Source organism: Triturus cristatus, chromosome 4_1 (assembly GCF_964204655.1).
Source record: "Triturus cristatus chromosome 4_1, aTriCri1.1, whole genome shotgun sequence".
Taxonomy (NCBI): domain Eukaryota; kingdom Metazoa; phylum Chordata; class Amphibia; order Caudata; family Salamandridae; genus Triturus; species Triturus cristatus.
In genome coordinates this window covers 696403223-696419247 of record NC_140585.1, presented here as the reverse complement: position 1 = coordinate 696419247, position 16025 = coordinate 696403223, and the positions used below count along the sequence as shown (strand labels likewise).

Here is a 16025-nt window from a genome sequence, read left to right as displayed (position 1 = left end):
CTAACTATAACTTTCCCTAAAACCTATGGTTTTCTCAGTGAATTACTAAGGTTTTTTGAATGCTAATTTCTGACTATAACGTGCCTGAAACCTATGTTTTTTTCAGTGAATTTCAAAGGTTTTTTAAATGCTAGTTTCTAACTATGCCTACAGAGGTAGGACATGTGATGAAAGAAAAAACAACGCACAGAAAGAAAAAAATGAAATGCAGAAAGAATCAACAGAAGTCCACAAAGACAAAGAAAAGTGCAGGAAGAAGAACAGATGTGCAGAAAGAACCAACAGAGGAGCATAAAGTCCTCCTGTGCCCACAACTTTTTCAGACGGGTACTGGTGGTAACTGACTCTGACTATCAGGCCTAGAGCCAGTGCTATGCTAAAAGACACTTAGAATACAGTGAAAACACCTACATACACTAGGGAACAGTATGCGTTGGGGTACCCTGTGATTAGCATGGCCTCCTCTGTAAGTCCCTAGTACATAATAGGGCAGGGGAATTAAAACTACCCCTTAAAACGCACCAAGAGGCACGTTTGCACACTGGTGAAGGGAGGGGGGGCCTCAGGTTACATGTGTGCAAACACGCACTGTGGCCGTTTTAAGTTGGGGGATAAAGTCCCCTTGAATTCTGAGGGTCCCTGGGGTCCAACTAGCCCACCAGGTACCTCCAGTAAGCGCCACAGAGCTGCATTGCAGAGAGGTGTAAAAAGGGGCATGGCCTGTACCACCTCTCTGCAACAAATTAGTTCCCCATCTTACAACGCGCCAGGGGGCGCGTTTGCAGAATGCTGCAGGAAGAGGGCGGGGCCTCCGGCGCGATGCCGGTCTTTTTTTTTAAATTAATTTTTTTAAGAAGGGGGCAGTGTGGCCCCCCTTCCTTTCCTATTTTATTGGCCCTGGGGACCCCAGGGCCTGACCCCTATTTTATTATTATTTTTTTTTAATTGGAAGGGGACCGCGTGGCCCCCCTCCAGAGGCCATATTGTGCCCGGGGACCCCATCCCCCAGGGCATGGCCACATTTTTTTTTAAATTTCAGTTATTGGAGGGGGGGCTGCGTGGCCACCTTCCTCAGGCCATTAATGGCCCCGGGGACCACATCCCCCGGGGCTTGGCCTTTCGTTGGGGACCGTGGGAGGGGTCGCCAATTTCCGCACGGTCCCGCTGGCTCCCCATCTCCTGCGGGAGCCGGCATTACTTTTCCACACGGGGAGCTGCTAAGATGCAGCTCCCCGTGTGGAAAAGCAATGTGGTTTGGATGTTGAAAGCGAGAGCAGGTTTCCTGCTCTCGCTTTCAAAACCTAAACCAGAGTTTGCAATGACAGGGCAGGAGCCGCGAGGCTCCCGTCCTGTCATTGCAAACAGCAGTGTCCCAGGGGTGGGCACCCCAGGACACTGCAGGAGCCGGCCCTGGGGGGTGGTGGTCCCCAGGTCCATCACTGGCCCCCCTCCCAATGTTAGCAAAGCCCCGGGAGGTGGTGGTCCCCGGGGCTCAGGGGTCCGTAACGGACCCCCACATTTGCATACTTAGTGCCCCGGGGAGGTGGTGATCCCCGGGGCATGTGGGGGGGTTGAGCCCCCCACACAGGTAGTTTTATTTAACAAAAGACAAGCCCTGGGGGTGGCGGTCCCTGGGGCATGGGGTGCATTGGAGGCCCCCCACCCATTTAAAAATCAAGCCCCTGGGGTGACGGTCCCCTAGGGCTGCGGGGGGGCTGTGTGCCCCCCGCAAATATGTTTAGAAAGCCCCGGGGGGTGGAGGCCCCCACCTATTTAAAAATCAAGGCCCGGGGGGTGATGGTCCCCTGGGCTGCAGTTCCAGGGGCTGCGAGGGGGCTGCGTGCCCCCGCAAATATTTTTAGAAAGCCCTGGGGGGTGGCGGTTTCCCGGGGCTGCGGGGGTCCCCCTGGGCCCTCGCAACTATATTTTTGAGATGCCCCCGGGACTTGGGCCACCCGGGGGCTAATTAATAACGAAGCGCGGCCGGATCCGCGAACCCACCGCGCATCCCGCGATTTTATTTTCATTAAAAAAATGCTTTTTTTGGCCCTGGGGGTCCTTGTGGGACCTCCTAAGCAGGCCTAAGGGGTCAGGGTGATTCTATCCGGACCCTTTTTCTTGTTTTGCGCCTTTGTTTTTCTCTTTTCTTATGCCTCAGTTCTACCGAGGCACAAGATGGCTGCCAACACTTCCTGGTTTGAAGTTTTGACAGCCAATTAGAATGCAGCTCGTGATCGGGAGGGTGCACGGATCCTCCGTGCCTCTAAATATCAAAACTTTTATTTTTGATTTTCTCAGCAACTACTGAACGGATTTACACCATTTTTAAAAAGGTCGCTTCCTGAGCCAAGCAGTACCTTTTTTGCCAAATTTGGGGTAAATCCGTTCAGTAGTTTCGGCTGTATCCTTGCATAAAGTTTCTTATGGGAAATGGATGTTTTACTCTTATTTTTTTAATTTCTCATAAACTACTGAACGGATTCTCACCATTTAATACAAAGGGCCCTTTCTGAACCAAGTGCTACCTTTTTGGTGTAATTCCGTTCAGCAGTTCTGGCTGTAGTCGTGTCTAAAGTTTCCTATGGGAAATAACATGGAGAAAAAGCGTTTTGGTACCTCCCTTTTTTCTCGGCCCCTGCTTGGCAAATCACCCCGAAACTTTCAGAATAGGAGCTGACCGGAGCGAGACCAGCGTTTTGAAAATTTTGCGAAGATTCGTCAACCGGCGCCAAAGTTATTGGGAAAAGTAAAAACGCTTTTTGAATAGAAACAAGGTCCTAACTATAACTACCTACTGGTGACCGCCAGTAGGTAATATATATATATATATATTTTTTTTATTATAAATTTTTATTAAGTCATACATGGCCATAGCAAATACAGCCCATACAGAGATTTAAATGAATAGCATGGGGAGTAACCCCTACTGAAAAAAACAATTACTGAACATGTTGTACACAGATGGCACACCAAACGCATAATAATAATAATACAATATGAGACTTGTATATAACAGAAACTACAACAAAACATAGCTGGGTTATACAACATAAACCTATCTGACGCACACTTTATCAAATATAGGGTCCTAAAGATTAATTTAAGCATTAAACTGTGGATCCTAGTTCGATTCTGCCCAGATTCTATCCAATCTTTAAATAGAACGGACACCCCTGGCTTTGACCAGTGCTAATTCAGAGTCATGTATTTGGATATAATAGGGAAATGCATGCCTTGGCAATACCACTTATGACAAAATGTAATAGTAAACTAATATGTGTTTAGAACTGACGAGGTAGCTTAGTGTTGCTGAGATAATTATTCCATCTCTTTGATTAATCTAGCTCAAATACCTACTAAACCTTCTACAACATTTTAAGATCTCGTAAAACTATCACTTTGTCTTTGAAATGTTTTACCTCCTGCAATTTGGTTACATTATTTAATTAATTGGTTATAGTAGTTTGCGAAAATATATTTGAGTACACGGTGTGGGGTGCATCCACCTGTGGCAGCCACCAGTTTTACATCAAATACACAGATTATGTGCTACAGTCATACTGTACATGTAGCAGGTGAAATTAATAGATGCATAAAGATGCAACTTTTGTTACACATGCACAATATGGTTTAATCCAGGGGCAGTCGTTTTACCTACACTAAGTGGATTGATTGTCCACTCTCTAACTATAACCACCTATAGCCTCTCTTCCGTAAATTGCTGAGTCTGGCAGACAGCAGCAGCTTTACAATAGGTGAAAGATGAGGGGATATAAACAACATGGAGCAAAGACGATAAATTAACCATTGCATGCCGCTACTGCCATAACTAACCTATTTGCTTTATTGGACCCTTGTGCCTCATGTTCTCTTTTAGGCCTGGGCTATTATGTGCCTCCACTGGTATTCCAGAGCCCTGACAGCCATAACTCTCTGAATGCTGAAGTCCCAATGCTAGACCTGAATGAGGTGTAGGGATACCCCTGTTTCATCAAATGCCATGTATGTTTCTCCTGTTTAGTTCTGAGGGAGCAGGGTTTTATATATCTGTCTGAGGGTGTAATCATGAAATATCCCCCGCCACCGGTCGTATGGACCTTTGTTCGTCGACGAAGAGAAATAAGGAGCAGTCATCTACATAATCAATGAATTACTTAAGACTTTAAATTTCAGTCAATAAAGAGAGTTAGTGTGAGTTAAAAGGGTTTTCTTTTCAAATCTTTTAGTTTTCCAGCTATTTATTCATTAGGCATTCATCTTGAGATTTCAGCATTAAAAGTTAATATGATTCATCAATCGATATTTGATTATAAAATAGAACAAAATATTTGTTAAATCACAGTTAAAATAGTAATAATACAAAAAACATGTTCCGTAAAGGAAACTCCCCATTCTAAATAAATGTGGGATTAAGAGAGAAAAAAGGTGTTAGTTCAGAAACCCAGTGGTGTTCTGAAAAGAGAGATCAATGCACAAGAATAAAGCCTTTGCAAATCAGACTGGAAATTATTTAGCCGTATGTCAGCAGACCTATAGAGTTAGACTAAATAGCCTCTCATGTAGTGAAGTCTAGAAGATCTGACTCGAGTCTCCGGCCAGAATGTCGGAAAAAATCTGTCCTACTCAAGGAATATGCACTAATATAACCCAAAAATTCTATGTTGCAGCTTTATTTTCTTTCATCTTCTTCATCCACCAATATAATATCAAAACCCCCTGGGAGTAAGCCAACTCCCCGTTTTCTCTTCGGACCGTAATAGTCTTTCAGTCTTTGTAAAGTTACAACGTTGGGGTCCAAAAACTTGATCCCCTGAATCATTCTTCCTGGCGTTTCGTCTCCTCCCGGTGAGAACCTTACTATCAGTTGTCTAATACAAAACAAATGTATAATCAGTAGCATACAATAGGCTCTGAGGTTGCAACATCTGCAGCAGAGAGAAGAAAAACATCTTGCACAAACAACTATTCAATGTTAAAAACAAGCCTTTCCATGTTAATCCATTATTTTTCCAACATGGCAACAACAGTTAGGCTAACTTAATCCAGCACTTCAAGTACTTGCAGGCCTATAACATTTAAGTATGGTTATCTACTACGAATTTTGCATTTAGCATAACTTTTGTTGAAATGTATGCTTATGCACATTATTAGTTAAGTAATATAACAGCTGATAAAATTTGCTGCAGCAGTTCCAACAGCTTTTACCTGCTGAAATGTATTGAGTGCTACACACATAAATGCACTCAATAATAATTAGACGCAATAAAGACTGCACAACTTTGAATTCTGGCCCTTGCATAAACAGGGTTTTGCACAGGGATCGAAACTTAACATGTCAGATGTAATCAGGCCCATACTGAAAGCATTTCGAGAAAAAACATTGGCAAAGTGAATAGGTCTGGTGTTGGTTGCTAGCCTTTTGGTTTTGCCAATGCTTGTTTTGTTTTGTCATGGTTTTTGCAAAACTTTGTTAGGGAAGCTGCCAGGTCTGCATCGATCTAAGCAAAATGCCTAAAAACTGAAATCGCTTTTGCTCTCCAGAAACCATTGACATAGAAGTCTATGACACTGAATGGAACTACTTTGCATGCATGCCAGCATCTTGAAATTTGAAACAGGGACATTTTGAAAAAAATCTGGGGACTGTGTTTTCCACATGGGCTTTTATTGAAGCTAATGCAATTTCAGGCAGACAGTGACTGCTAAAATAAAGACTTTTCGGCTTTAAAAAATATCTGGAGTCTCCCATGTGAGTCCGGTCTGTCGGTATGACTGTGTGTGGACCTAAAAAAAGAAGGAGGGTCTCTACCATAAATTTCGAAATCCTTCGTAGCAATGGGCAGTAGAAGGACCTTTTAGGAACACATCAGCTTGCCTGCGACAATTTTCACTGTACGTATTTGTTTCTTCTACAATGTTGATAGTTTGTAAAATAAGAAATCACACACTCACTGGCTGTAAAATACCCAGCCTCGCAAGAGAGCCCAATGGGGGCTGGGCTTTCAGAGAGATGTACTAATCTGGACACCAGACACCCACTCTTAGCAGAGAAAACAACAATGGACATTTCTGAATTATGTTCTGAGTCGCAGAATCACGAAATGTAATTTCGTTTTTTCAGCTTTTATTATTAATTGGCATTTGCGTGTGGGACGATTGGGAATGTAGATGTAGCATTCTTTGTACTTTAGTGTAAGTTATAGGTTCCAAATAAAATTGTAACATTTTTGAAGATGGGCTTCACCACTGGGTCTATGCAGAAAGTGTGTGAACTGTAACGCCATCACTGTTGCTCACGATATCTTTTCCTTTTCTTTTAACTTATTGAGTCTGAGAACTAATCACCGTTCTAATGCATTTAAATTACATATATTTCACATACGCTTTTATTTTTAACCTTTTAGCTCAACCTCAACGTCTGCCTAAGCCCAACGCTTCAGTACCGGAACAAAGCCCGGAAGAAACTTCTAAGACACAAAATGGCCATGCAGGTTTGAGTAACGGAAATAGCATTCACAACGGGGTCAAGCATGGAACCACAGATCACAGAAAGCTCTCTGCTCCTGTTTCTCAGAAAATGCACCGGAAGCTTCAGTCGAGTTTGTCCGTAAGCAGCGACGGCAGCAAAAAGAGCAGAGAAAGCTCGACTTACTCCGAGGCGGGCTCTTCTCCTGAAGGTGAGTGGAAAGTTTCAGTGTTGTTGAGTGAGGAACTGGTTAATGAAAAAGAGTTCACACGAACATGCCACCTTTAACAGGTGTGACTGTTTAAACATAATGCTGCATATTTAATTAGGCCAGACTTTTATGTACAAGTGAATCTCGCAGTATTGCATTATCTTTGTGTTTTATAATCGATATTATAGACCTTGTGGCGACCTGGAAGCGTCCAAGCTGTGGGCACTTGGTTACCACTTGCAGAGATATGGAGCATCACCTTTCAACCACTGCTTTGGACATTGAAAACCACTGGCAGTCAGGAAGTGATTTTTTTATACACCTTGGTCAGGCCTCATATGATAATAGTAATCATTCTGGACCAGGTGCACGGTTTCAATTAACAGTGGCAGCAGAACAAGCTATACCAAGTTTTCTCCCAAACAGGGGGGGGGTTGTTTGGGGTGTTACACCCTTGTAATAAATGTATTGTCCGAAAATGAGTTGGGTGCGGGGACTTTCACATGGGGAGGTGTTTTTCGGAGTTCTCGAAGAATGTTGACATACTCAAAAACGCACACACACTTTCCATATCTCTGTTGAAAGCCTTAAGAAATTTTAGTTATTTTACAAAATATTCTGTTTTCCTTCACTTAGTACTCTTACCAATCCACACTCCTCCCTTTCCACCGCCCCTTAGGCCCCACTCGTGCACCGTGCTTATGGCATTTAGTATTATGACATTCTATGCCAGCACAACATTACAACCATGCACATGATAATAAACTAGACGGCTGTATATTAATTTCACTTTTGCTAAGGACCACAAATGCTTTACCCATTGCCCGAGTCACACTTTCGCTTTTGGGTTAAACTACTTTTTAAGTTGAAAAACAGAATTATTTTCTTCACTCCCAATTAAAAATTTTGCACTTTGTATTATAAATATAGAATATAGGGCTACATGTATGAAGCATTTTTGAGGTCATTTGGGTATTCGCTATTCCAAAAATGCTTTTTTGGATGTACAAACCCTAAATTGTGATTCAGTTTCAATTGGGGTTTTGTGATTCGATATTAGGAAGTGCCGTGTTGAGGGCGTCCCTTCCTATTACCGAATTGAAATGGTATTTACAAAATGTTGCAATTTACTGCCAATTGAAAGTCGGTGGTAACCCATGGGACACTTTCCCCTTTGCGAATGGTTGAATTTTATATTTTTTAGAGCAGACAGTGGTCCCATGGCTCAGGCATTCATCATGGGTAGGTTTTTGTGGTGCTTTCCATTGTTGAAGAGGGCATATTTATGCACTGTTTATTGCAGTGGCTAACAGACATCTCGGGTTATTTGTTAAAGTCGGTCAGCCAGCTGCATTGTGCAGCAGAACCAACTTGCACACTAAGGCGAATTGGCTTATGAAGTGCCCCACTCATCGCGTCTTGTATGTGGGACCAGTATTCTCTCAGGTCTGTGCAGTGGTAAAGTAGATGTGGTACATCACATCTCTACTGGATGTACTTCTACCACATAGTCTGGGGTTGTAGATCTGCTATCTGACTCCTAAGGTATTTTTCACGAATTCAAGTCCTAGCTCTCCAAAAGGATAACATTTGGATTACCGTATTACATCCTATACGTACGTGTACTTCACAATCTGGAAGAAATACACTTTTCACGTATGGTGACTCTGGAATCACAATTTAATATCACAACTTATGGTGAAGTTGGATTTTAAATTGCAATCCTGAAAATGCCACTATTAGGAAGTTGGCATTTTGTTACTTTAGCCACTTGGTGCCTGCTACCTGTCTCTGATCACATGGTCTAGGTGGGTGACAGTTGGGCTTTGTGTTTGCCCCCTAGACAGCAACACAGAACTGGAGCTTAGGTGTGTCTTGATGGGCCATCCTGGCAGGACGGGAGTGAGAAGCTGGACCCAGCCTCACTTACATCCTATCCCCGCACAAAGGGCTTCTTTTCCCCGGTAGTGAGTCTGGAGCCCGGACAGGAAGGGAGGACCTTGGTGCACTTCAATGGCCTTTCTTTGAAGTCTCCCCTATTTCAAATGCCCAACTGGGCATAAGTACTGGACCTCTGACACACCCACATCGGTACACTTCTGGACCCTGTCAGAAAGAAGGACTGCTGTGCTGCTGAAGGACTGACACACTGCTGGACTGCTACTTTTCTGTATCCCTGCCTTACTGTGCTGCCTTGCTGCCTGCTGTTCCTCTGCCTGCTTGAGAATGACTGGACCTGCATCACTTGAAGCCAGAGTCACTTGAACCCAGAATGACTCCAAGGGCTAGCTGGCTGGCCTCCTGATCTGTAGTCTCAGACTCGTCAACCTTCAACCACCCTGCATCTGCACCTGGTCTCTGCCATCTGTGAGTCTGCCCTGCCAGGTGGTGCTACCCAAGTCCTGGACTCTTGCAAGTGGGCCTAAAGTGTTTGCTCCACTGCTGAACCGACGCATTGCCACTGCTGCGTGGATCAGAACTGGCGCATTGCCGCTTCTATGGGCTTCAGCAGTGACACATCGCCACTGCTGCATGGATCGGACTCAACACATCACTTTCGGAACTGCCACAGCGCAGTCCTCTACATGGCACAAGTTCTTCACATCCCCATTGACGGTTGTCTCAATGACGAAACTCCGCATCACAGCTTCCCCGCTCATCGGCGCAGACTCATCGCCTTAACTGCACAAAGTATTTTCAACACCGATCTTCGCCGCATCTCAGAACTGGGGAATCACCTCTGCTGCACGACGCATTCTCGTCCCAAACCCAAGCAATGCTCTGCGACCTCGGATTAAAGTTCTTTTGTTCAGCGGGTCTAACTGGGTCACTGTATCCAGCTCGCGCTCCATCATGGTTACACTGAACGTTTAACTTTGTCCTTGTCCGGCGCAACCGGATATCCCATTTTGGCGCTTTACGCTTCTTAGCGCTATTTTTACTTAAAATAATAAAAAATCAATATCTCAAGTTCTACTTATTGGATTTTTGTCATTTCGGTCTTGTTTTATTTTTGAAAGTCATAACTATGTTTCTAACATTGGTGTGGCATCTTTTTGTGTGGTGTTTTCACTATTTTACTGTTAGAAGTATAGCACAATTACTTTAAACATTGCCTCTAAGTTAAGCTTAATTGATCTGTGCCAAGCTACCAGATGGTTAGCAAAGGTTAATTTAGTGTTTGCCTGACACTTAACCTGACTAGGAATGTGGTTGCTGTTTAACTAAGGTTAACACCCCAGTCAACCAACAACCCAATTTATTGTTATTATTCACGAATATTTTGCTTGGCTATTCCATACTGCAATAGGGAAAAGGAGAATATTTAGAAACATTTAGGTGTCTTGCATACAATGTGAAATTATTGCGCTCCACCATGACAAGAAATGAGAGAGCAGCTAATTGAAGGTCTTTTGCCAGGACTCTTCCACAGATTAGATAATGATATACTATGCTAGCCACCTTAAATGGGTAATTGAGCTATTTGAATCCTTAATATTGTACCTACGCGGACATGAAGGGTCTTGTTGTTGTAAAAAAAGGAAACCAGTCCCAAGGCGCACTGTCAAAGATGCTGCCAATCGACAAATTTGAAGTTCTGTTTTCTGTATATCTTTCTGGAGCAGGTTTTATCAGGACAGTATTTTATTTTGCGTTTGTTTGGCGCTTTGCCTTGACAAATGTTCTTAGTGACCCAAAATGCATTGGCACTCATAATTTAGAATGTTCAGTTGTATTGGAATGTTCTATTAGTTGCCATGAAATGAACTTGAAAATGAATAATACTGCTATGTAATCTTATACAGCATGACCTATATACATACATGAATGGAGAATATGAAAGATTTTTTAGAAAGGATCATAAAAATATTAAGGACATTTTAGCTTGTCATTTTATAATTTGTACTTGTGGTTTGGCAATATCTTTGGCAATGTGCCATGGTCTGGTTCCAGATAACTGAAATTAGCTATTCCAGTGGTATTTTTGTCTTTGCTGGACAGAAAACACACCAATACAGCATGTCAGCAATATTTTTTTTAATATATTTTCATTTAACTTCAAGTGCAATTTGAGGACTTCTCATTCTTTGATGTGAAAAAAGGATCACAAACCAGAAATTTGGATCTTAAATTATATGCCTAAATTCAATGCAGGTAGGTAAGATACGAGCAAAGCAATTTGTTCAGGAGACAATTTGACACATCAATGTGTCAATCATTTGAGATGCCCAAGCATGACATCACAACTTAATTGAAACTCCCTACAGAACTGACGGTATGCAAGATGCAATTTTTAGGAGCCCAATGTTTCTCAAAAAGATAAATTAGGTCTGGCATTTCCAACCACTAGCCTACTAAGTTATATTTTCTGCTTCATTTAGTTCATATATGTAACCCCAAAATAAAAAAAACACGTATTTGAGTGAAGAATGTGTGTATTTTTAGAACTCATAAGCTTAGGGGATGTTTGGAGATAAATGGCTGGATTTCCAAAATATATTTCTAGCTGATATTTGAGTGATAAATTATGCGGTACTGTGGAGAGTTATTACTAAAATTATTACATTGCTACCAGGTGCATTACAGCTATGACTGTCGTATTAACCCTGTAGAGGCATTGCAAATTGATAAAACCCTTTTCACATTACTGATGGTCACCCTGCCTGATACACAGAGATGATCACTTCAGGTAATTTTACATGGTGTGACCACTAATGTAATGTTGTTTGACGGGTTCACTATTACCACACTAATAATATTAGTAGTTCGGTATGATTTTGATTATTGAACATGAATAGCTCTTATCAAAAAAATGGTTGGTGACCACTGATCTAGGTGTAGCATTTTATCCAGGTGTGAAACGAAATGCAAATCAGTAAACAACCTCCAAGAATGTTGTCAATAAATGGGTAACAATTATTTAAATAAATGGGGCATTGTACCCAGATCATAGTGTATTAGGCTGTTGCAAGACACCAAAGAGTTCCATTACCGTATAAAAGCCTGAGCTGAAGGCAGAGTGCCTTTATGAGTAGAATGGAACACCAAAGTTACTTGCAATATTTTTGTCTAGGGAGACAATATATTATTCCATGTCATTAGTGCACCACTGCCATCCATTTGAGTCTTGACCTACCTTATGGACATAAATACATTCAGGACTTGCAGGCTGGTGAGCAAGGCATAGCCAATGCTTTTTTCAGCTCCAGTGGCCTGCTCTCAAGCTTTTCTGTCACTGGTAGGTACAGAGAAACTGGACTGGTCAAACTATAGCATGCACATACGTCTCCTGTCTCTAAAAGAGCAACCGTTGACATGCAGGCCTTTTGGCAGACATTGCTTTGCATGGCTGACTTATTCCATTGAGAGACAAGACTGTGCATCATACACCACCAGATCAACTCCGTCTCGTCCTCCTGCTTCCACACCCTCCACCTCCTACGTAAGACCTTCAAATGGATCCCCCTCAAACACAGAAACACCATCACTCACGCCCTGGTCACTAGCAGGCTCGACTACGGCAATGCACTCTATGCCGGAATAAACAAACACCTCACCCGCAAGCTACAGATCATCCAAAATGCAGCCGCAAGACTGGTCCTCAACCTGCCAAGACACTGCCACATCTCCCAGCACCTGCAAACACTTCACTGGCTCCCCATCGAAGCTAAAGTCACCTTCAAGATGCTAACCCACGCTCACAAGGCCCTCCACGACACTGGACCAGCATACCTGAACAGCCGACTCAAATTCCACGCACCCCAAAGGACCCTACGATCAGCCCAGCTCTCCTAAGCAGTGGTCCCTCGCACCAGAAAGACCAGATCGGGAGGCCGCTCATTCTCCTCCCTCGCGGCCAGAGCCTGGAACGACCTTCTGCTCCACCTCAGACAGATAACATCGCTCCCCATCTTTGCAAGAAACCTCAAAACGTGGCTCTTCGACAGACCCCCTCCTTGATGTACTGGAACCTGCGAACACACCCCCCCTGCGCCTTGAGACACTTATGGGTGAGTAGTCGCACTTAACAAACACCTGATTTGATTTGAGTTGATTCCCTACACGATCGAGGTCGCAAAGGGAGGAAGAAGGGAGTCTTTACCCCGGTAGATTGAAAGATGGCAAAGTGCCATGACATTACCACTGTCTTGTCATAAGCTATTACAAGTCTGTAGTGAAATAATTTTCTTTCCACAAACACATTCAGACGATAAAAATCCATATACAGAAGAAAAAAAAATCTGCTTCCGTTTACATGGAGATTACAAACTCAAGTCTTTACAAATTACTTTCCTAATTAAATAATTCTTTGTTATTCGCTTTCACAGTTCTTCTATTCTTTCATGGTAGCATCTGTTTAAGATTATTATACCTACATTTAGGAATTGTTTGGGGAAGGAAGCAACATCTAAAGGACTCTTGGTGTGTTTTGTCCCCAACAGTGATTGACTAAATGAGATGTTAGTATATCCATCTGATAAAATCTGTACGTTCACTGATATGTTCTCCTCGCGTCCAAGTATGATAACTTATCTGTGCTTGTATGAGCATATATCATTTGGCTTTTTTTATCATTTTTCTGAAAACTTATATTCTTTTGCACTTAAAAATCTTATGAATGTATGGAATGTACATGACCTGCAGCTGTAGTGTCCTATCATAGTTTGAAGGGCCCAAGCTAAAGTAGTGCTACTAGTAGGTGCTGAGCGTTTGACATAGGGTCTGATCGGATAACACTTGAAATGACAATTCTTGTGATCCATGAACAGTTGAGGAGGCAGTGCCAATTGAGTTATTCATTTATTAGACAAACCAAATGGTTATTAGTTGTAACATGATTTCCTTCCAGGGGCCCATTATAGACATTGACCAGGGGTGCAAAGGGTATGTGTGCCCATTTTCAGAGCCCTGGGGCACAGATATATTACAAGAGGGGCTGAAGACACTTATGCGACCCCTTCTCTACTACTGATAGTGCCAGCTCTATCCTAAGAGGGTGTGCCCTCATTTGCCGGGGGGCATAGCAGATTGTAAATGTAGGAATTACTTTGTCTCTGCGCCCGCACCATGATGCGACTGTCGGTGCAAAGGCAAAGAGGTCTTCAGGTGGTGCAATGACTGTGAGCTACAAAAAGGTGGTGTACTGTTAAACTAGCAGACCTTTGGGGGGGGAAGAGAGTCCATGGAACCTCAGACATCCCCCTGCAAGTGTATGCAGTCACTCACTGCACTCGGCTGCAGGCCATCCCTGTCCCTCCTCGGAAGTGCAGGCAGCTGTAGCTTGCACAGGAAAATATGGAGCAGATGTTTGATCAGCTGCTCTTTTTTTCCCTAATGTGCTGACTCCAGGGCAGCCACACGTTTACGTCTGTTTTGGTGGCAGTGCATTTTCAGAAATATGGCACACTTTCCCTGATTGTGTCCAGCACACCAGTTTGAAGGTGCACCATGCAACAAAGTGGGTCAGTACGCCCAATTTGAAATATAGCCTCAGGTGTATTTGTTTAGTGGTGATAAATGTGCTCCTGCTCCAATGGGCACATTCCTAGTTCCTCTTGGTGCATTTCATAGGGTATTCTCTTATTTCAATTGGTCGATTATGATGCCAGAATAACATTGAATCGGTACAAAAGGGGGTGGTGATGGACGGAGCATCAGAACCAATCAAACACTCACACCCAGTCAACAGATCTGGGTTTGATCCATCACCGTTCTTTAGCCCACTCTGCCACCCCAGTTCAGACATGGCCATATGCAAATCAGTCTGACCCTGTGCCTCATGGGAACAGTCCAGCCCGAACTGCCAAGCCATGCCTTCCCTGGACCGGAAACAAGCTTCCTAGGACCGGTTTCTGGCATTTCAGCCGTCTTCAGCCAGGCTTGCTTGAATCCAGTGGCAAAGTGAGCAAGGGACTCACGTCTGAGCATACCCTGCCAACTTATGGCGAACAAAGCGGTACAAAAGGGGGTGGTGATGGACGGAGCATCAGAACCAATCAAACACTCACACCCAGACAACAGATCTGGGTTTGATCCATCACCGTTCTTTAGCCCACTCTGCCACCCCAGTTCAGAATGGCCTCTTTTTTACCATTTGCTTCTTAGGATGGGCCTTTTCCACAGGTAGATTATTTACCAGAGTTCGTGATTAATGATTCTTTTTAAACAAGCTGAATGGCCCTGGTGGATTTTTCAAACAAGAAGGTTGACTGGGCCTTTATATTTTTCTTGCTAATGCTTTAACCTAAAATTCATTTTTATGGTGATGGGCGTGGAAAGAAAAGTTCAGACACAAAGAGAGACATCGGATAATCATGGTCTCTTAAGAATCCACAATTTCTTGGAAGGTCAGGTTTTAAATCAGTGGCAAAAAGATGGTAAACATACAATCATGTGTATTGTTTGTGAATGTTCTTGTTGATCGCCGCCCTGTGAATAATCATAAAAGCTTTTCATTTGGAGGAAATCATTTGCATGGTTCTGAATATTTTAATGGGCCAAACAACAAACATTTCTTCACCTTTCTTTAACTCTTCTTCATATTTACTGTCTTTTTACCTTGGGCCATATCGTCTGCCAAGGTTCACTGTCAAGTGCAGAGAATTTAATATAATTAAGATAAAAGTATCCATAAATACGTGCTTTGCATTCATAGAATAGAGAAAATGCATATATATATAGATATACATTGTCTTTACAGGCACGCGCATCGAAAATTAATTTGAAAATAAATGAATAGCATTGTTAAAAATGCAACAAGGTCAACATTAACATTTGAAAAAAATTAAGCGATTATTTCATTTTCTCGCATGCATGTAGCTAAGGTGCTATCAAGTGTATGAACTGTACAGGTGACATGCATTGTTGTGATGTATGGTAAAGCAAATCATTTCTAATTATATTTATACGGCATTTTTCTTGTTAAGAAATAAATGTACAGTAGATCAAAATCTCTTTGAAATTAACTATTCTGTTGCATCTTCAATCTCTTTCCAGGAAAAAACACCTTTTGCAATTGGTTTGAATGCTTTATGAGATTTGTTTTAAATACATGAATTTTATCTGCATGATGAGATACACAATGAGAATGTTTTATGTATTTGGGTGGGTATCAAGCGAAAGGTAGGATTTAAGTAAGTTTGAAGTTTTCTACCGAATGTAAATGTAGTGGAAAAATAGACCCCGGGGTTGGAAATGATGAATGCTAACTCTCCATCCCAATTAAAGGCTCTCCTGGATCACCGTTTGATGAGCATGTTGTTGCTGCGCTACATCAGAGTGCCTGGGATCATTTGCAAATGGCAGGGCTCGGAATGTTACTTTCATTTTAAATTACTCTCAAGTCTC

General features: G+C 42.7%; 1 protein-coding gene across 2 annotated transcripts in view; it reads left to right on the top strand.

Moving 5' to 3' along the window:
* The window catches only part of MDFIC (MyoD family inhibitor domain containing), a 202635-nt gene that overhangs the window by 172893 nt on the left and 13717 nt on the right, over positions 1-16025 (top strand). For both annotated transcript variants that reach the window (XM_085653158.1, XM_085653157.1), the window contains exon 4: positions 6405-6677. In XM_085653158.1, coding sequence (XP_085509284.1) covers positions 6405-6677 — 273 coding nt within the window. The remainder of the gene's footprint in view (positions 1-6404; positions 6678-16025) is intronic.